General features: G+C 34.8%; 1 protein-coding gene across 6 annotated transcripts in view; it reads right to left on the reverse strand.

The window, feature by feature from the left end:
* The window catches only part of AKAP6 (A-kinase anchoring protein 6), a 287,505-nt gene that overhangs the window by 30,535 nt on the left and 233,703 nt on the right, over positions 1-23,267 (reverse strand). For 5 of the 6 annotated variants that reach the window (XM_068192955.1, XM_068192958.1, XM_068192957.1 and 2 more), the window contains 2 exons: positions 17,454-17,600; positions 13,777-14,001 (listed from right to left, as the gene is read on the reverse strand). In XM_068192955.1, coding sequence (XP_068049056.1) covers positions 13,777-14,001; positions 17,454-17,600 — 372 coding nt within the window. The remainder of the gene's footprint in view (positions 1-13,776; positions 14,002-17,453; positions 17,601-23,267) is intronic. The other variant, XM_068192959.1, reaches the window with a different exon arrangement.

The raw sequence follows: 23,267 nt of genomic DNA on the forward strand, positions 1-23,267 counted from the left end.
CCAGAGAACTTAATCATGTAAAGACATCTTTAAGCCCTATATAATAGCACTAGCAATAATGACTTTAAGCAGTATTAGGGTCTCGTGTTCCGTGTCCTAAAGGGACACAATAATTGCCTATAGCTCATGACATGATATATACACTGGTGTTGTATATCCATCCAGGTTTTGCTATTGTTAAAATGGCATCCTTCTATAAAAACCTGTCAATACAGTAATTGCACATGCAAAGTATGCTTCCAGATTGACAGTTACTTTAATTAAATATTTGCTTCTGCATTCTACATTGTGAATGTAGAAGCTATAATTCATGTTTGATAAAAGTAAATTAATTTAAAAATTTGATGAATAAGGAAATATGATGAGTATCTCTCTTGAGCCTAGGGCCTTATGGTTTACAGCTGCTATAGTAAGCTCCTGGGCACTTGAAGGTTCAGAAAATTAGGATGTGATCTAACTGTACACTGAGTTGCATCACTTAGGCTCACTTAATCTTCTGTGAGTGCAGAAGATTTGCTAAAGTGTAGATTAAGAGATCAAACATTTAAAATTTTGTCCCCTCATACTATCATGTGCCCATTGAGCTGTGGTAAATGTAAAAAACAATCCAAATCTTTGCAAATGTGGGAGAAACATATTCACTTAAGCCATCTGCAGTGAGACTTGAATAAATGTATTTGACTTTTTTGCTGCAGGCTAAGAGTATACACAGTAACTGCAACTGCTGTGTATGAAGTTGACTTTGTGTCTGAGTCATTTGCTTCACAACAGATAGCCTGATATCATTGAGGTGTTAGTCATTAGAATGTTTTTATGGTCGTGGCTTCCCATACTGAGGATTCCTGTCCATGCTGCTAGAATCTTGGAAGGCTTTACTTCCCCCTGCCTACACCTATTTTCAGTGTATTGAAGTTATCACCTGCATAGCTAAAAAGGGCTACCTGAAACTACTTTCACAGCTTGTTAATACCATGACTTAAATCATCAGGAAAAGCCCCTGCTGAGTCAAATGACATCAAACACTCCTTCCAAGTCAAGGGCTAATGGCACTATCTATGGGGGTGGAAGTGGCCATGAACCAAAGGCATAGAAAGGTGGGAAGTCCAGGAATGTTATAGCTCCTCAAGCCCCAGTGGGTCTCCATCCCTCAGCCTTCCTGCAGCATATCAGCACCTGAGCTGTGCTGCACCATCTGCTCCGCATGACAGAAAGACCTGTATGGGAAGTCAGCTTTCTCACACAAGGTGTAAGATGAGTAGGCCACTGAAACATGTTACATCAAGAATCTTGACCAGGTGTTTATATTAACTATTTAAGACTTCTGATTAATTCAGTGGGACTAATTACGCTTAAAAGTAGTTTAAAAGTCATTGTAAAATTAGTTGAGTTGCCTTAAATCCACATACTCCACACATTCACCACATAGATTATTGAGATGTTTTCATAGCCTCATTTATAACATATTGTTTGGAGAATTCATTTTTATAGAATCTGAAGTTTCTTGTTTTCACTCTAAAACTGAACTAAATGTTCATGTAGAGATGGCCAGAGTTTTGAAAATAGTTGGACAATGACAAACAGTAATTTAAACAGATGGATTTTCTTTGTGCTTTCAGGTCCAGAAGAAATGCCAAGCTATACTGAGATAAGCAGTATTTCTGGGCTTCTGTGTATGCACGGGCAACACAGGCTGGTTTTGGGAACACAAAAGAAATTCAGCTGCCGATAAATGACCAGATCTAAGAGGAAGTGTCTGTCTCACCTTGGTCTGTTAAAGGCTTACTCTTCCTCCTTGTTGCCTAATGTGGGTATGTGAGGGAGGGAATGATACACTTCTGATTGCACCAGTTGTTCTTTGATGGAAGATGGATCTGCTGTTCTTTAGTCCAACAATCACATGCAGAAATTAAGGCAGGATCTGAGAATGGAAGTCACCCTTCTGTGTACACCAATCAAACTACATCTCTTAGAATTTATTTGCCTTTTTATGCCTGATTTTTGGCTAGGGCAGCATTTTGGGTTTTAAAAGTGATCATGTAAAATTTTTAAGTATCACAACTAACAGAAATAATATATCAATAAAAAGAAACAAGAAAACAGGAAAAAACCAGGAAAATAAAAGAGGAAATGCTTGCAAAGTTTGGATAAAATGTAGTTTTCAGTGTTGTCTGTGAAATGGCAATGCCTGTTGGAACTTCTCAGGGTAATGCATTCTTGCAGGACAGATGGTGAAAAGAAGAATTTTTGGCTCTGAATGGAAAAGAAAAATCAACAATTTCTCAAAAAATATTAATAGGGGAATAATTCCTTAAAATAAAAAAGCTAAATGACAAAGATAGAAAATGAATGATTACTAGTCATTGTTTAGAAAAATAATGCCAAACCTGTGTGCTTTTGCTGATTTCAAGGTTAAAAGAATATGTCAGCTAATATGGGAAATCTCCTCAGTTGCATACTGTGTGACTTAATCTATATTGAAGCTAAATATTCTATAAGTATGCAGTGAAGTGCAAAAAACAGCAATTGAAAAATGACATGATTAAATGGCACAACATGCAATCATTTGCTCTCAATTATATCAATGTATCTTCTTCATTTCAAGGACGCAGGCAGAAATATTGTTTTTTAAATGCCTCTATTAAATTGGGCACCAATAATAAAATAGATGAGAGCCCTAATAAGCTCATTTGCGTAACATATATCACACACCACAAAACTATTCTCTTCAAACGGGTTTGTTCATAGATCTGTCTCCCAGTTGTCACCAATCTTAGCTATATTAAAAGATTTTAAAGGCACAAAGCTTGCAGACCATTCAGCGAAAAACCTTTGTACTTAACCCTTGAGAGAAATGTAATGCTAATTATGGAAGAAGTATTGATATAATATCTTTCCTGTCACATTTTATTATGATGACAGTCACAACAGAATCTGGGAATGACATTTTAGAAATATCATCTAATTGCAAGTCAGAAATACTGAATGACAGTTTAAAGTAGAATATCACTTCTTTCAAAATAGCGAACTGGTTCTCTTCATTTAAAAGCCCTACTTTTAATAGTATTATAACCACTAAATTGCTACACTGATCGTATCTCTGTAACTCACTGCAAAGTGTTAGGATATTTCTCTTACAAGAGAACTGTGTCTCTTTCTAAACATATGAAAAATGACAATGAACTAGAAGGAAAAAAGACTTCATTTTTGCACTGGCCTTAGGAATGTACATAGAGGTTTGCATTCTACATATAAGCAAGTATTTAATAAATTCTTTTCATTAGCTTTAAAAAGTTACATGGGTATCTGTACTTATTTGAATAAATAATTGAATTACTTATTATTATATGTATTATCAACACAACTGATTATTTATATGCTGTTTTATCATTATTTTAATAATTAAAGTCATTAACTAGGTAAATATATTTATATTAAGTAAAATATTTACTTTTAAATAGCATTCCCATTTTCTCTAGAAGTAAAATATATGCATTAAAAACAGTCACAATTCAGATTAGATGGCTCTGGACCCATTCCATAAAAGCTACTATTATATCTGTATGGCATTCTTTACCTTCTTTTTTCTATTCCTTATGCCTGTTTAAGTACTTCAAAATATTTGTTTGTAAGAATACCATTCAGTGGTCTGTTATTTAGCTCATACTCCCATGTAACTGGTAATATGTAATATACTCCTCTTCATAAATTAAAAACACTATTAAAATTCCAGACGTATAAAACAATATGAAGATTAAGTTACTATAAAAGAAACTATAATAGCTTACAGATTGCTTGTATCATTACGAAAGTGCTGGTATCTATTACAGTGTCTCCCTGGAATAAAGAATGCACTTTTGGCAATAATCTGTTAAAAAAAGTGCCCATTATTGTTAAGATGCTCCTATCTTAACTCTAAACTAGTATGCAATTACAGGAAGATAACTTTTAAAAATAAAAGTAAAATGGTGTTAGATGAAAATGAATCTTCCCTACTGAAATAAAACATATCTTTTCCAAGGCTTATTTTTCTTGAGTTTCAAACAGGGAATTAGATTCATTTTCAAAGTGAAGTATTTTAGAGCTATATACTACGCACTTTGAAGTTGGGGTGGTTGACTTGATTCCAGGGAATAAGCCAAGTCACTCAGATAGAGGAGCCAGAGGCGATGGCAGGATGATCCATTTTTCTAGTCCGGCATAGTGTTTATAAATGCCTTTGGTTTATATCCTCTTCTTATTTAATTTGAGAAATTATCTTTCCATTGAAAAAGATTCAAAGGAGAAATATTGCAGAAAGCATCACAGTTTTTCAGGGTTTCTTTTTTTGCCCCCAGAAAATGCTAAGATAAAAGCAAGCTAATCATCAGACAGGTAGGATAAACAACACATCAGTGTTGTGTTTTGCTTTTGTAGTGAATCCTGAGCTACACTGATCAAAAATATATTTGCCTATACTGGACATTATAAATTTGAAATTTTTGTTAGATAACCACATTGAATAGAGTTTCAAATGAAATTTGTAGCCATTCCAGACAGTAAACAAATTCAGGTAGAGGTGGAAACTTTTTTTTAAAAATCATGTAAGGCATCATTTAGGTTCAACTTGAATTCCAGTCTTTGAAATTCACTTAGAATTACATCTTAAAAGAAATCAAGATGTTTCTCCACATAGATCACATATTAGATGCCAAGAAACCCCCTCCAATTGCCTAAAAACCATAGGTATGAATTTCAGGCATTTTTAGTGAAGAGTTAAAACTGTTAAAACTTTGTATTCTATCTTGGAGCTATATAGGGCTTTAAAGGAAAAACTTCCTTGCATGGGTGTACATCAATACCTGTAACTCTCAAGCTGAGGTTCAGATGTTAATATTATACTTACTCCCTTTCTTAATCTAGTTCTCTCATAGGTGGTAGACATAGGTGGTGTTCCTGTGCAATGGGCCTGGTATATTCCAAAATATACTGAGAGATTAGACCCTATTCTGAATTATAGAAAAACATGTCCTGCAGTGTATAGGCATTACCTTTTTTATGGGAAAGCAGCAAACATAAAACAGATTAGACTATTCTTTTGGAGGCTTCAGAACAGGAAAGGGAAAATAAACACATGTAATAAGTAAGGAAAAAGATATTTCCTTCGGCTTTTTTTTTATGTCAATGAAGTAAACTGCCTGGATACAAAAACACACAGGTTAAGCTGTGCCAGTGTAAACAGAGGAAAATAAATTGTGATGTTTTCATGTATATCTGTATATGCACAGGGACAACAGAAGGGTTTTTCCAGAAATTGTGTTAATCTTATTTCCAAAAGGCAGCGCATCCTCAGAATGGATATACATTCTTTTGCCTTGCCTTAAGCATAAATATACAGACAGGCCCACAGTTTATGGGTTTAGTTCAAGAAAAAACTAAAAGTCCCCAACAAGAGAAGCTACTTAGAGCAGAATCAACCAGAGCCAGGCAGCACTGTGATAAAGTAGGTTCACCCCCCTCAGATGTAGGGTAGCTACCTCAGTACCTAACTTGGTAAATAAGATTAAGTAATCACACTGACTAGGGAAGTGATCACATTGACTAGGGAAGTAGTTGTCTCTCTCTACTCATCACTGGTGAGGCTGCATCTCAAGTCCTATGTTCAGTTCTGGTCTTCTCACTCCAAGAAAGACATTGGGGTGCTAGAGCATGTCCAAAGAAGGGCAACAGAGTTGGTGAAAGGTCTGGAATACAAATCATATGAGGAGTGGCTGAAGGAGCTGGAATTGTTCAGCCTGAAGGAAAGGAGACTCAGAGTATCACTCTCTACGACTACCTGAAAGGAACTTAGTGCCATGGTTTAGTTGACATGGTGGTATTCAGTCAAAGGTTGGACTTGATGGTCTTGGAGGTCTTTTCTAAAATTTATGCTTCTGTGATTCTATAAATATGTTAAGTTTTAAATGAATACTAACTTGCCCCTTGTACAAGTTAGACAGACATGACTGCCATACACAGTTTACTCCCAGGACTACGAGAAAGCTTGAATTAAAAGGAAGGACAGGGCAGGTGATTTGGTCAAGATGAACTGTGAATGGCAGTCAAAAAGCAAAGGGTTATCAAAAACTAAATGTCTGGCTATGGTGACTGTTTGTCTGTGATGGTCTTAGAGACTCAGAGGTACTCATAGTATTGTGCCTTCAAGTACCAATTGAAGGCACAATACTATGTGCCTTCAATTTTTTCACTGCCTGGACAATGAGACTGGGGCGAGAAGACTAGACAGGATGAAAGCAAAGGGGCCATGAAACAGGCCTTCACTTCTTCCTTCACTAATGCTTAGAACACAATGAGGTTACTCTTATTGTGACTAAAATACAAAAATAAACATCAATGTGATAAAGGGAAAGATGGTTCCATAAGAATGACATTGCACCATCAGCCATTGACAAAATGCCGTGAAAATCCATCAGATTAGGGGCCAGGCCTTCAGTTTTATTCTGACACAAGAAAATGCAGCTCTTCCCTAGGAGAACAGTAAAGGAGACAGCCTTCAAAGGACAGGAATCCATACACTATACTTTTCCCCCACTGACTTTATGCAGCAAGTATAATATAAGCCACTCGCCTGTCCCTGGAAATATGGTACCAGTCTACAAATCCCATCCCTGACTGACATCTCATACTTGTGATATATAATTTACCTGTTAAGGACTGCAATAAACACTAATGAATGTATATTGAGGACCTGTTCTTTTACACTCATATTCTTACTCATACTAAATTACATTTTACCCTGCAAACAATTCTACTATAATCAATAGATTTCCTGGCAGTATCAAATTATTTTCAGTGTAAGTAAATGTACTAATATAGTCCATAATAGTACTCCCTATTGCGACTATGATCTTTTAACTTACATACAAAGACAAAACTTGGGAAAACTGTCCAGTATGATCCACCAATTAAAGAAAAACCTCATTAGTAGAATTTAATGGCTCCAGAGACACTATTCAATCAATAATCCACTAATATCAGATAGATTTGCACCTGAAAATGCAATGCTATGCCTCCAAAGGGGCAGTTATAGACAATCAAATAAATCATCTAATCACATGCAGTAGTACAAAGTGAACCTTGATGGAAACAGTGCAGTGAATTTTTTTAACTGTCTTATATTCCCAGTCCACGCTGTACTTGTTTTTCTACATGTTATCAGTAACAAAAGTAAAGCTTTGAGGCCAACCAAAGTACCAACTCTCTCTGTAAATTAGTGCAAATCAGTCCTGGCTTATTTTTAGGGGAAATATTTCTTTCTCATTTTCTTTTCTCATCTTCTGCTTTCCTCTCATTTTCCTTCTTCAGGTTGATAGTAACAGAAGGGAATGATTCTGGTTTTGCAGTAAATAGGTCTTCAAGGCAATAGCAGAACAATAAGCAATCTCATTTTCAAGGAGTTATTTGGATGGATTAAAAGAAAAAAAAATTATTATCTTCAATCATTATGAAAATAATACATGCTAGAACTGAGAATGTTCTCTCAAAAGAAGCCATTTTTTTACTTCTATACATATGAGTCTTCAAGAGGCCATAACTAAGAGGGAAAAATATAGCTCAAAGTCTGTAGGTGTCATTGATACAAAAGTCTTGGGAAATGAGCCATAAACCCTTTGTCACTAAGAAATTGCAAGCTTTACATTGTAGTGGATAGTTTGGAACAGCTTCCTTTGTAGGCCAGTGTCTTCTGTGTTGCTCAAATTGAGTGAGACCTCAGGTCTCTCACCCACGACAAGAGAATTAAGCATAGATCCTCCCAGTACAGTAGGAAAGACAAGGACAAGGGCTCAATTGCCTCCTCTCCAATTCCCATTAACAAGATGGCTCAAATGAGCACCCTATTGCACATCCAGGAGGACTGAAAGAGAAATTTGGCCTTAACCTCTCTGGAAAAGAAATAAACCTGTAATTAGTGTAGAAGAAACTCACAGATCATTCTAAGTTGGAATTGCAATTGTCTCATCCCCAAGTCCCTCTGTCCTAATGATAGTGCTGATGACTTCTTGAGTGGGATTCTTCTGAATTAATGCAAAATGTGAGCCTGAGCTAGCCATTTAGAAGCAGGTATTCTGAAGTACAGTATCTCTTCTCCATAGTCTAAATTTTCAATTTTTTGGTTTTGGATGCCTAAACCAGAATGGGTTAATTTGCATCCCAAAAGTACTTTTCTCCCTTCCAATTACTAGAAAAGAAACTCAGAGAAGATCTCTGCCCTGTAGCAATTTTTTGGTTTTGGATGCCTAAACCAAAATGGATTAATTTGTATCCTAAAAGTACTTTTCTCCCTTCCTATTACTAGAAAAGAAACTCAGAGAAGATCTCTGCCCTGTAGCTAGTCTGTTTTAACATGCTTCTGCCTATGCTGTTTGTGGGGCAACCATCTTGGTGTATCAGAAAAAAGGCAACAGTACATAAAATAGACCTAAGAAGTAAGCAAAATATGAATTTTTACCCTATAAATAACCACTATGTTATTCTATGTCCACAAAAGCATTCAGCGTCCAGAGCTCTTCTGTCTCTTCATTTGTCCCATCAAAGGGAGCAATTGAGGGGAAAAAAGGGTTTAGACAACTAGATATTCTTTAATATTAATTTTGATGTTCTGATTAATCAGAAAGTAAGTAACATTGTAAAAAAAACCCCAGAATTTATGGTTCAGGATGCACAGCCAAAATAAGATGATGGAATGACAGCTGCTATCTCAGCAGAGCATTTATTCTTAAATGGGAATTCGATGTCATCAGTGTTACCTTAAATAGGGAGAGTTTATTGAAACACAAAGTGAGCTTTTCCAGTAATAAGTACATTAAATCAAAATCTGAGGTACATTAAATATCTAAGTGTTCTGTGTTTATATGTATTTGCATATATACGGAGTATTGTGCTTTGATATTTCAGCAAATTAAATCAACTTAGCGATATAACCATGTATTGTATTAGGGCCAAAAACATGTATGTATAGCTGCTTTACTATAAAGATGTGACTTCCCATTTCAGTGGTCCACAGAAGCACTACTTTGGGATGGTGGGTCATGGAAATTCAGTATGAATTTGCTTCAAACCTTTGTAAGAGGCATTAGGCTACATTCAGGTTCAGAATCCTACCTGGGTTTGTATGATTTAATACTGTATGCCTTTCCGTTTGCTAAAATTGAATCCAAAGAAAATTTAGATAAACAATTCTTCATCTGTGAAAAGTTTTAGGTCTCTGAAGTCACACTCCTTTTAAGAAATTTATTAAAACTGGTTTGTTTGGGTTTTTATTCATCATAGAGGCATGAAAAGGATTAATTCTTTGATTTCAGCTCTGCCAGAATCATTCTGAAATCTGTAAAGGACCCAGAATGCAGTGGTGAAAGCAATTCCTGCCACTGGTAGGAACAGCCAGCATTTTCTTTAATTTCCGAGTCTCCAAGCCTTTATTCAACATTAATAGTTTTACTTCATTTTGGCCATAACTTAAATGCTTCCAAACTCACTTGTGTTTTATTTGACTGAAGTACATTTAACTGGGTTTTTTGTATGATGTACAGTGCTGACTCTTCTACAAACTTTTCAGTAAATATAAAAAACCTTATAAAACATATTGACTATTAATTACTAATGCAACCTATATTATTTAATCAGAAAGTTCAATTGCCTCTAGGCATTGGAGAAATAAGGGATGCTGCTGAGAAATACTTTTTTTTAGAAATGACACTACATCATCTGGTATGCTCAAGTCACAAATGTAGTGGAAGATGAAAACTTACAGTTATGATTGGGTCTAGTCATTAGAAATAGTTAAAAGCATCACATAATTTACACTGTTTACAAGGCAAGCAGAAATGGCAACAAATAATACTAGCTGTGGAATTCAATAAACCTTTGACTTTTAGAAATTTCAAATGAGAAGAAATTTTCAACATTTTTTGTATGATTAAGTAGTTTGATTTCTTTAATGGATATACAGACTAAAATGAATGAAAACCACAAGCTTTCAGTACTACTGAAAACTGAGACTATTTTTGTTAAAGACACAAATAAAGATTTAAGAGACAGGTGTTACTCTATATAGCATGTTGCTTATTGCTTCAAATAAAACCAGATCAGGAAATGACATGAAATGCAACATTATTTTTGCCAAACACAATTTAGCAGAAGATCTTTGCTAAAATCCTGTTCTGAAGAGGAAAAACTTGTTCCCCATCCAAGTTTGGAAAAGAGAACAGGTTCCTTTATAAATCTTGCTACTGGAAACACTAGAGGCTTTCCCACTTGTACATGACTGAGAAGGGATTCTGAGACAGACAGGTACTTACAAGTCTAAGCTTGTTCTCAAGTAGCTGGTCTGTGAGCCAAACCCAAAATAACTTTTGGAGGCTGATCATTTCTCTGTACAAAACACTTAATGTCTTAAGTTTTACTGCAAGTGACAGAAATATATGACCAATTATTTAGGCTCTCTTGCTCCTTTTTGAGGGATTTTTGCAGAGAAAAAAGCATGCTTTTGAAGTCCCAGACACATAAAAGAAACATGGCAGACCACTTCTACTGACAAGCTAACAGGCAGATAAATTTCTGGCTAGACCTTACTAAAAGGAAACTTGGTAAAACTTTCATGAAAGAATGCAAACTCTTTTTATTATTGCTTCACATTCTTTACAGCTCCAAATCTCTCCTGACCCACAAAATAGCTGTAAATTGTTAGTTTAGAAAATCAGTTGTGCCAATTATTAGTCTCATTATATCTGGTATTTCAGGGGTTATGTGTTTACCTGAGAATTTTGGATTTCATTTAAAAAGTAAGATTCTGGTTCTTGCCCACATAGTTTTCTGTGGAAAGCTAGAAAACATTAACTCAAAGGAATCAAAGAGGAACAAAAAGCATGAACAAATAAAAGAAATATATATTTGCAGCTGTGATGGGCTCAATAATTTGAAGTAATTTTTAACTTTTTTTTTATTTTCTTAGTCTACATTTTGTGTTGCAACAGAAGAAATAACTGCAGTCAGACACCCCAACTTCCCCCTTTACAGCTCAGCAACTTGTGTTCATTTTTTCTCCCTTCATGAACAGAAGCTGTGGTTAGGCTACACTTGATTTTCTGTGAAAAACTTGAAAAGTCATTTAATCTCCGTGTATTTTATTTCCCTCATTTCTAAAAAGGGGATGATAATAATACCTACATACCTTAAATGTTTAGTGGGGCTTAGTTCAGTAATGTCTGTGCAGCATGTAGAGCTCCTTGACTGGACAGCACTATAGAAATTCTAAGCATTATTATTACACAGGAGAATTCAAAAAGAAAATAATGCAGTAGCAAATTCTTTAATTAAAAGAACACTCAAAATTATATGGCATGATTTTCTGTAAAAAAGACAAAGTTTAAATAGTTTCCTACTATTGAATCTAACAACTCTTCCTCCCACCACATCGCTCTCATCTTGGGTCCCAACTGCATGTGAGCTACACATTTGACTCATCCTCCAATTGCAAAATGGAAGGAAAGCACCTCAAAAATGGAATAACAGTTTTTCCTAAGGCATAATTGTAATTTAAAGAATAACATTATGGAATGAAAATCAATGGCATTGTTGAGTTTATTTTATTAAAAATGCTTCCTTGTGTACAGTGGCTGTGTGTATTGGGATGGTGCATCACAGTAAATTTCCATCACGAAACAATGATTCACTTACCACAGTGAAAGCAGTAATAAGGTTAAACTCTTAAGTGGAAAGTAAGTCAAACTAAACCCCAGCAGGTTTTCTACTAGTGGCATAGCTAATGTTTTTGAAAATGTTCTAAATATTCTCTCTCAAATATATGTATTGTACATTGCAGTATTGTTAATTATATCCATTTTCTCTTTTATACACTTCCCCAGGAGATCAGTGAAGAATGGAAAACTTACTTATAGTGAATTTGAAATTTAATGAGACAAAGATGGTTCAATATATATGACAAAATGATGTGCTCTCACCATATTTGATAGGTAATTATTTTTTATACTCTAATGGCTACCATTTTGAAAAAAAATATTATTTGTGTAATTAATAGATAATCAACCAAGTAAGGAAATACTCTGGCTACATCATGGTGAATAACACTATACTGTTTAACATCCCTAGAGCTTTTGGAATGATATCATGTCTTATATGTATAAAAGGATTTAACTTGATAGATTTATGCACAAAATATGTAAGATTGGCATGGTATTACTCTGTGTGTGTATATATATGTATATATGAATATTAAAAAAAAATAAATTTAAAAAAAGCTTACCTGAAATTAGATTCTAAATACATAGTTCTGCACTTAAATAAATGCCATAATTTTCTACAGAAATAAAAATGTCCAGCATTTCCTATGGAAAATATGCATCTATTGCTGTGAAGTTTTGCAGGTCTACCAACAGTCCTTCCTAATCGCTTGTTTTGAAGTTTGCTGGTAGATCAAACAGAATCATCATGACTTTTTTCCCCCATTAGCAGAAGACTGCAAATCATTAAAAAAATAGTATTGATGTCATAATAAAACTTAAAATTGCTTTCAAGTTGATAAGTTCAGGAACCTGAAAACCACTGACTTTATCTACCTTGACACACCCTTCTTACTAATCATCATGATTGAATAATGAAGAGTTAAGGAAAGACTAAATGGGAAGAAAATTATATTTCTGCTGTTGATTTCTTGAACACTTGTACAAAACAAAGTATGTTTAGAAGTGTTGGCAACATACTCTTTCAAGTGCATATTTAAGAAATTGCTGATGCCCTCGACACCCTGGTGTACTAGTGGAAGAGAAAAAACCTCTTTACCTCTAAAGCTCAACAGTGACTTGTGATTCCTTTCTTATTCTTTGGTCAAAGATCACTTGCAGAGTAAAGTGACCTGTAATGATGACTTGGGTGAGGGTTTATTTAGAAACTATGAACAAAAGAAAATTTCACAGTTCTACTAAGTGTGTTTGCTAATTTAGCCCTCTTTCATGAATGTTACCACTACTTATGGGGAATGGAACAAAACGTGCAACCTCCACTAAGTCAGTTGCAAAGCAGAACACTGGCCTTGAGTTGAAAGAGCTAATCATCTGAATAAAGCATTGTGACTACAATCTTTTCCCTCTTTTCCATAAATCTTCAGGCTTAGGCTTAGTATGTGGCCTAGATTACTGAAAATCTCATAGTGTATATGTCTTTTCCACATATCTAGTCACCACAACCTTGAATGTTTTCTCATGTATGCCAAATTTAGCTCACTGTAATTGTTACCTCAGACAGGTTGTTCTTGACTCATATGTACAAAGATATAGGTTATTAAACTGATGATCACACAAGACCTTAATTACCTTCTGCTGAGAATGCAATGCAGAGTGAAGCTTTCTGTGACAAAATTCAGCTGCGTTTTTTTTTTTGCCCCTCCCCATTTCAGGGTGGTTGGAAATAGATCATCTTTAGGGTCTCCTCCAACCCAAACCATTCTATGATTCTATGTTTTATAGTGAGGTAGAAGAAAAGAATACTATTGCTTTTACAATCGTGGTGCAATTAGCCCTCTAAAGACCTCTTTTGCGGAAAATACTTATAAAATAAATATGATTGTAAGGATCAATAAAATAAACATGAGTGAACACATAAATGAAGATGAAAATCTATAATTAAATATATACATGCATTGCATTATGTTATGTAAAAGATAAATATTTTATCCCACCATAAAGAAGAGTTTCTCTACAAAAGCTACAATAGTTTTTTTATTACCTTAAAATATTGCAGTTGTTTCTCAGCATTCATTGTTCCTTCATTTTCTTGTCTCAGACAGGAATTGAAGATGAAAAGCTCTGTATCTCTCAGCCACCCTTTCAGCTCTTTGATCCTGACCTCCAGCTGCCTTACCAGGCTGCCGCTTTCAGGCGAGAGCAGGTCACGTGGACCTAACCCACTGTGCCCTACCATTGTGTCTTGGATCTTCTCTCCTAGGGTTTTCTAATGCATCAGATAAAAAAAACATAGATTAGTCTCATGTATCAAAACATACACAGGTTAATGTGCAACAAGAAGAATCTGTTAAATTACTAGAGATGTGTTTTTAATAATTATGACTAATATCAATCAATTTCATTCTTTGTTTCCTTGTTTCAATACATTTCAATTTTCCTACCCTTGTTTCTCACTTATGCTGCTCTCTCTGGGTCACTGACTTTGCTAGAAGGATTATAAATTAGTGTTTACTACAAGTAATTAAGGACAGAGGAGTCAAAATTCTTCATAACTTTTTAAACTAGTTACTCTACAGAATTTGTCTCTGGTTTTAGATACTTATGGTTCAGAGTATAAGACCGGTATGAGACCAATATATACCAGTATGTAACTAGTATAAGAGTTACAGGTTTCTAGGCAGAAACAGAAAATATGACAATCACTGAGTTCACCAGACTCCTCTCCAAGGTACCATTTAAATTTTTGGAGAAACGCTGAGATATTTTTTGAGGAATGAATTGTTAGGTTATAATTTTCATTCATGTAGCCCTGAGGCTATATAGAGGAACGGTTAGGTCACAAAAGCTGGTTTGTTTTTAAAAGTGGTTGAACTCATTCAGACACTAAAAATCCTCACTGTTCCTGAACAGAAGGCCAATTTTTTAGGCAAACAAATTAGAATTTAAGTTCTCTGTGTTAAGCATCCTCTTTGAGATAATGGACCAGACTAAACGTTCGTCTGTTACCGCTAATGAAACTAATTTACTCCAGCTTTTCAAAGTAGTATTTCTAATAACAGAATCACTGAATAACATTTTGATAGTGGACGCTGGGTGCTTAATGAATATTCTGAAGAGGACAGGGATAGAAAGTTACCTTCCTTTTCAGTATTTTGAAAGGCAATCCTTTAACATCAGAAGAGAGATGTGCTGTTGCCTGCTTCTCCTATGCCAAGCAGTATTTTATCTGCCCTGTAAGAGGCTGTCAGGCTGACACTTATTATAAGCACTAGATCTGTGTTACTGATTGTAGAATATTGAATATACAATGGCACTCACATCCAATAACCTTTTAAACTGATAATTAGTGTGGTTAATTGTTGTAACATGAAGATAGAGTTTTAGGTGACCCAGTATGTCTGTCTGTTGGAAGTGCATGCTATAAAAGTTACTGGAATATAATTTATAACAATGAAATTAGCTTCCAAAAATAAGCTTTAAAACACAAATAAAATTAGAGCAACAGATATTAATCTGCTATGTGGCATTCTGTAAATCATGTCTTTAGGAAATCATAACTGAAAACATGCTTTCTTGGCAACACCCTTCTATTTTCATGGTGCAAATATTGATAATTTGAAGACCCTCAGTGGAATCCAGCACTAGCTATTGTTTTTATGCTGCAACAAAAGTAGCAGCAGGAGGTGAAATCAATGCCCTTGGAGGGTAGGGTCACAAAAAAGAATTTATTGCCACTTTTTTGTTCTGGAACAGTTTGCAATCATAAATTCTTCATAAACAGAATACTTCAGAGAATGGTCCGTCTTCATAAATATACGACAGAGGACATCAATTTCATTTAATTCACAATTTGTGTCAGCACAGCAGATGCCAATGCCTGCCTTGATAGGGTTGTTTAATATGCAATTGAGACAGAGTAATATTCAGCACAGGGGACAAAATTTCACAGATTAAACTGTACGCACCACTGACATTTCATTCTAATGTATTTCCATTCCACAGTGTTCACCTTAGATGAAAGTAATATTAAAAACCATATCCCTCTATTTTGCCATTGTTAGAAGTTAAAATCCTTGTCTTTAATTTTTTTCATGCCAATTAAAATGTAATCATGCCAATTAAAACAGTATGTCTAGTGCTGTTAGTTTCTGCAGAGGTTTTTATTAAATTAAACAAAACTCTATCAAACTCTGCTTATTATTCATGAAACTGCATTTAGCAGAAACCCTGTAATAGTTATATTTTATTTTTCTGTAAATGCTGAAATTAATGGCAAAACTTAATATGGAGGTATATTTTGATTTTAACATACTGAAAAGCAAAGGGCTTCAAATTTTTTAAGACAGTTTTCCTAGATTTTAAGAATTATGATCTTATTTCTTAGTTTTCTATCCTACCAGCTTTAATCAGTGCCACTGAATTAAGCTGATTAAATACACTGAAATTCTTAAATGTAAGGCTTACATCTGAAATTATTTTAAAAATGAAAGTTGTCATGATCACATGCAAAAGATTGGGTTAGTAAGTCCTTTCAAAATTAGTACATTTATTAACAATCAAACAAGTTCAAAATTCTTATGGCGATGCTGCAGATTAAAATTAAAGGTAATAAGCTCACTGGTCATAAGGCAAATTTTAACATTTTCTGACAATTTGCACATTTAGAGAATCAAGTGATTAGAAGCAACTCTGCCTAACTAAAAAAGCCCCACCCTCTGAAATGGCTATTGCATTACCACATCACCTAAAGTGACACAAGTCAGTATTTAAAATGCTGTTGGCAGGCTGCATGTATATCTTACTCATATTAGAAATATTTTTTTTAAACTAGGATAATAGCATGCAAAATTATGCAATGTAACTGTATTCCTAATATCACACATCTATAATTAATCATTTAAAGTAATTTATAAATTTATCTTACCCTTGATTTGAAGTGAAGGCAATTAAGGAGAGAAGTGGATGGAAAAATATATAGTTTGACCTCTCCCTCTCAGCTGTTTTACAACAATAGGACAATAGTGTCTCCTGCACAGTGCCATCACCGGTCTCTGGGTAACACAGTCCCTATATTGCTTTTTTTGCCAGATTCTTGTATCTCACTCTTTGGCTGAGACCCAGCCCATCATAGCGTGAAATGAATTACATGAAACTTTTTTGGCTTTTGTCAAAAGTGAGATGAATATAGCAGCATGAAACATATCATGGCTGTATTCGCAGATTCAGGTATGCAGATTTGTACTGAATCTGTATATTTGTTTTTGAGCCATCAGTGAGACCTGAAATATGCAGTGACAACCCCACTTTTCATCTTAAAGGTATAGTAAATAGTTAAACAGTAGATGTCTCTAACATGTACCTTCAGAATAAATTCTATTAACATTCACTCAAGCATGACAGTCAGTGTATATCAGATATACTGCATTATAGTTGACTTGGTGCATACCCATAATACATGGCATATTTTACTTACATTTTTTATGTATTAAAGAACTAAAATTATTAAAGTCAGACAGGAGACAAGCATGGAATAAAAAAAATCAACAGAAGAGTAAAAGGCTATGGAGTTTTTATAATCAAATGAGTAGCTTGTTTGAAATATACGTGGTGGATTGAAAGAGAGATATTTGTGCTCCAAATTACAAATCAGACAGACAGTGTACTTCAACACACAAAAATGTACACATAACCCACAAACAGTAATAAAAATGCAAATACCCCAAGCAGTTCCCATTTTTCATTAATTGAATCCACTTTTTCAAGGAGATCGTTTGGTAGTAAAACACCACTTTTCTTCAGAGCTTCAACCTTACTAAGCAGTTCCATCTTTTTTGGGTGCCTGATTGACATTTCTACATTGTATCTCTAAAATGAAAAGAAATGTATAGTATTAGCTGCTGTAGAGAGTTTTCTCAATAAAAAAATACATTTTAAATGTATGCACCTGGTTATGATAATGCTCCATCTGACATTTTCTCTTTTTTTTTTTTTTTAAGCACACAATCTTCTCATAACATATCATAAGAGATTTGGGTACCAAGCACGCAGAGTTCTGGGTGGCACATCTATTCAGGTGGTTAAGAATTGATTACACATAGTAATATTCACTCTCTCACAATATTCACTTGTACAATAATATCCACTAACACTCTCCCATCTGAATCTCAATCTGCCTTTGTCTCATTCAGGTTAGTGGTATCTTATTTTTAAAATATGCTACTTCAGCAAGTAACACTGAGGTTCTTCATGGAAAACAAACCAAAATGGAACAAAAAACCGCAAGGAAATAATTTCATACTTATGTTTCCTCTAGAGCTTATTTATTCTCTCTCCAATTGTGGTTTCTGTGTCACACATGGGCCTGAAAATTTGACAGTTTGACCTTCGAAAAACAATTAGAAATGGTTCCCCTAAAACACAATTCCAGTTACTTGATTTTTATTGCATCAACCAACAGGAACAGTGAACTGGCCCACAAATGAGAATAGCCACAATGTGAATACAGTCCAATAGTTTCTTCAAGTTGAAAATACCTTCTATTTGTGCATCGTTATTTAGTGTTTAAAAAAAACAAAAACCAGAGAAAACAGGTATAAAACTGGAAGCTTCTTTCAGAAATTCTTTCATCGGGCTTTCTAAATATTTAGGTCTATATTATTTACATAGTCTATAAAAATGTGCTGTAATATACAGACAAACTACAAAATAAGTATTTTTCTTAAAACTGTATTCTCTGAAAACCTGACTTGACTATTACGTATAATGGTTACTACAGTGGTTAATTATGTTTTCATAGTTGATACAATAAATTAAAAAAAAACAAAAACACATAGGCATCCACATATACATACCCTCCCTTTAGTTAGGCTAATTAAGTGGGAAAAGACTCATTGAAATGGAACTTCTGATATGGCCAAAAATGTGCCTTTTATTGAAAGAAGAGAGTTCAGCACATATACTTGCAAAGGTGTTTACAAGACTTACATAAATTATGCAAAGCTATTAGAAAATTGCTTCCTAAACAATAAGCTTCCTTTGCTTCAAATTCAGTCAAGAAAACTGCTATTGCAGCTCATACTGAAAATGTAATAACTGGGCTAAATATAAAAATTAAACCAAAATTAGGAATGTTTAAAACATGGGTGCCTTTGCCAGATCCAAGAGCATGCTCTGTAGGAAAACAAAGCAAAAATACAATTGCAGACAGCTTAGAGAAAATAATAAAGGTGTGAAATCACTGTTTCAGCTAACAGGTTCTCAGCATTTCCATGCATATGTTTGCATATTGTTAGTTTCATATTTTAATCTCTCATTTACACAACACATGCACATCATTTGTATTATGTAAACTTCAGCAAATATTAGTCATTTGTGGATCATAGAGCAAACGTTTTAAATGAGGTGATTTAAACCATTTCTCATTATTAATGAACACTGATCAGGTGTCTGTGTATCCAAAATTGCATGAATATGCATGGTAAAACCCAAGGAATTGTTTATAAAGAACTTGCCTTTTGACACTTGCTGTGCTGTGGCTGAGGTTTGAGATGTGTACAGCTGTAGGCAGTACCTACCAGGTTGGGCACTAGGGCTGGACCCCAAGAGGCAGCACCATTTTATTCGACTGATGTGTTCAACAAGTATGATTCCTGGTCCTGTTTTATTGCCTTCTCGGCTAGAATGGCTGCTGGAGGAGATTACAATCTTCTTTATGTAATCTGATTTCTATTTAAAGATGATATAGCCGAAAAGGATTTGCATAATTATTTCCATAAGTACATGTAATATCAAAGGGAATCCAGAGTCCAATTTGCTAGGCACTGAAACCCAGTACGCGCGACTCCCTTTCTTTTGTCAAGTGAATTAATAGACTGAGAGAGTCCTCTAGCTGTGTGTCACTGGTGCAGGCACAGCCAGTTACTGCTCATCACCTGCTCCAGGCTGGCACTGTCTGCTGCCTGGGCTGGGGATGTTCCTGGGCAGTGCAGGACTGATGATGAAATAAAACACACTGCATGTTTCATAACTACAATTCTCTTGTTAACTTAGAAACAGAAGACATTTCATTTAATTTTAGATTAGATAAAATAATTCAGTGCTGCATAATCCAAACAGTGTGACAGATGTTATAAAAGGTTATTACATTAAAAACTAAATAAGCTAGGTTTTATGTACGTGTTGTCTTTGTCACTGTGTAACCTACTGTATAAACAAGCATGACGAAATTGCTGATTGATAGAAAATGCATTATACAGTAACAGTAAAAGATGAGAGATAACAGTTGATTATTAGATGTATTGGCATAAGGCTGAGAGTCAGTACTGTTTCACTTCTGGATATTTAACATGCAGTGCCTATTTTAAGTTGAGGGAAGAGCTTAATGTACAGGAGGTATAGTTTGAGAACTGATAGCATGAGATGCTATTGCTAATGCTATTTTTTAATCCATTAAACACCTACACTCTGAGCAGTTGCATGGAAAAAATTAGCTACCAGCTCTATCAGTGCTGCACAACCCTAGAATGGTAGGACTACTTAATCCTGTGGTGAGAAGATAATTTAATCTTCAGATTCATTCTTTCCTCAGCTTTAAGTGAGCAAAGACTGCTCTATTGTGAGAGTCTGTGGATGTTATTATATAGATTACTGTTTAATAGTCAAAAATGAGATTAAGCAAGTTAAGCTCACAGGTTTCTTACAATAACCACAATAATAAATAAATGGGTAATATTTAATTTCCCACAACACCTGTCATATAAACTTGGAAAAAAACCTAAAACAAAACTGTACTGGAAAAACTGCAAAATATTTACAGCAAGATTAGCTGCGTGCATGTCTGCCTGGTTTTGTGCTCCTGAGGACGCTCAAAATAAATCCAAAACATTGTTACGCAAGTTAAAGAATTTGGCCTTTTATTCCTTCTCTCTTAATATGATCAATACTTCTCAAAGCACAAAGAAAGGAGTTCAAATAAATGCAGTACCATTTATCCATGAAGAAGTTTGGCAAAAATATTTAAACCAAAAGAAGTTGAATTCCAAAACAAAGCAAGTTAAAACCTTATTTTCCCTGATAAAAACATTCTAAGAAATCCAGGCAGGCTGATTGAGACACATTTTTCGACACTTTATGCTAAACTGTGTCTTTTTTTGTCTTTTTAAATTTTCTTTAAAAAATTATATAAAACATTTTTTGTGTGAAAAATCACACCCGAAAATTCTGTCCAAATGGAGACTGGAACAATGCCTTGTAACAGTGTTAATTGTCACCATGGAAACCAGAAGAATAAGCCATTTTGAAACTGGTATAGAAGGCACACATTGAGCAACTCAAGCATTTTTCAGCCTCCCTCGGTGTTAAGGAACAAGATGCCTAGTCACTGAGAGGTCAGAGAAAGAAATCATCATGAAAGGTTCGTAGATGTGCACTGTCTGGTAAACAATAAAAAAATCTGTACACAGTTAACAACTCTGTAAGACTGCGCACTGCATCTTTCAGAAAGAGAAACACCACAAAAAGATGATCAGGAGATCAGCAGATTCCACCCCTTGAGCAAAACTTTAGGGCAATATTATGCGAACCTTGCCCCTAAAGCTCCCTGGGAATTCTGCTGTTGTAATAAAACTTCAGAAGAGAAAAGAAAAAAAAAAAAAAAAGCCTGCATGATGGAATTCAAAATAATGCTCTAAAAGCACACAGAGAGATTAAGACATCCATTGTAAGACTTTTGTATGGTGCTTCTGTTGGTTATAGTGAAAAGAGACCAGACATACTGAACACACAGTGGAGCTATGGCTACAAAGTACAGAAGAATTAAGCCAATGAACTTTCTCCATTACTGGAATAAGGGTGTGCTATTTGTAGATGTTCTGCATTCCATCATTCACATGCTAACAAAGTATCTTCAGTCACATGGCACTGTAGGATATACAACTGAGATCGGAACTGACTGACCTGCAACCTTAGTTTTACCTGCATTGAAATTCTAAATTTTAAAGATTTGCCTTTTGGGGTGGTTTAACTGTGGCAGATACCACTAAATACAGACATATAACCTCGGTGTCTGCATGTGCATGCACAGTCAGCAATGGCTCACATTTGCAAAATATACTGCATGCATAAAATTGAGTAAATAATATTCTTCAAGCAAATTCACCAAAAACGTAAAATAAATATATACATGTATATAGACATATATGCACATACACATATATGCATGCATAGCAATATTTGTCCATCATCTCTTCACACACATTCTCACTTTGCTTTCTGGATAATGTTTGCACTCTTCATGCTAGGCTTCATGGTGGCCCCTTAGGAAGCCCATGCCTAATGCCATTCAGTGGTGAACAAAGAGTCTTTTTATTCTAAAGTCCAGGGTCCAAAGCTCAGCTGTATACAAGCAAAGTGAAGGAATCTGCTAGAGGCCAGCCTACCCTTCACAATAGCTCTTAATGCTTCTACCTTTTTGGTACTGTCAGTGTGAAACATTTTAGACACTGTCCAGGAGCTTAGTTATATTTCTTACATTGTCAATAGCACTAGAACCTCTGGACAACATTCAAGATCTGGGCAGTGTGATCTGTCTAGATGAAAAGCAGTTTCTGTTTCTTGCAAACTTCATGTATTTCTGCATTAGCAATTTATGGCAAATAATTGCACAGAGAAATTATAAAGACTCCTACAATTGTCCTTGTAAATTAATAATAGGCTTTCTTGATTGGGATAAATTTGCTGCTGAGCCTTTGGAAAAATTAAAAAGTGCAATGTCATTTAAAATTGCCAGAACTCACAGAGCAAATTACATCTGAGGTTAAGAATCAGTTTTTCCTCTTCTAGTTTATTCCATTTGCATGATCTGGAAATCATATTACATTGGCTATGTATTGTTAATTGGACATAGATTGCATTATCTTTGATATAAATCAAACTACAAATATTAAAATGAATTGCAAATTCTGTAATAGAAGATCATAAAACAATCTTTTTTAAGTATCTCCCATTAATAATTTAATTCCAATTATATCACTCGGAAAACTCAAGAAGGAGAGTGCTAACTTATTTCCATTTGCCTTTTTCCCCTACAAATAAGCACAACAGCACAATATGTATTTGTGTGAGAGTGCATGTGCATATGGGTGCATGCCTATAAGACAAAACAAATCTTAGCACTTTTGTCTTAAACCCCTACAGACACCTTAGGTTTTTCTGTTTCAGAAACTAGCAAATGCAGATTACACGTCTGCTATGCATTTCCTTCTGTGGCAGCTTGAGAAATAAACACATTGAAAGAAATATTAAGCAACTTCATGAGCTGAATTTTGCCTACATTAAAAAATATGCAGTTGGTATTCATTGTTCTGCCTTTTTTTTAAGAAAAGTGATCACAACACTTTAAATTTTACTATATATATATAATATCTTTTTGAAGACTTTGTGTGCCCTTTAATGAATTTATATTAAATATTTAATACTGTTTAGGGCATATCCACTACTACCAAAAACAGTTATATTCCCAGCAGTCCCACTGTT

Source organism: Anomalospiza imberbis, chromosome 6 (assembly GCF_031753505.1).
Source record: "Anomalospiza imberbis isolate Cuckoo-Finch-1a 21T00152 chromosome 6, ASM3175350v1, whole genome shotgun sequence".
Taxonomy (NCBI): domain Eukaryota; kingdom Metazoa; phylum Chordata; class Aves; order Passeriformes; family Viduidae; genus Anomalospiza; species Anomalospiza imberbis.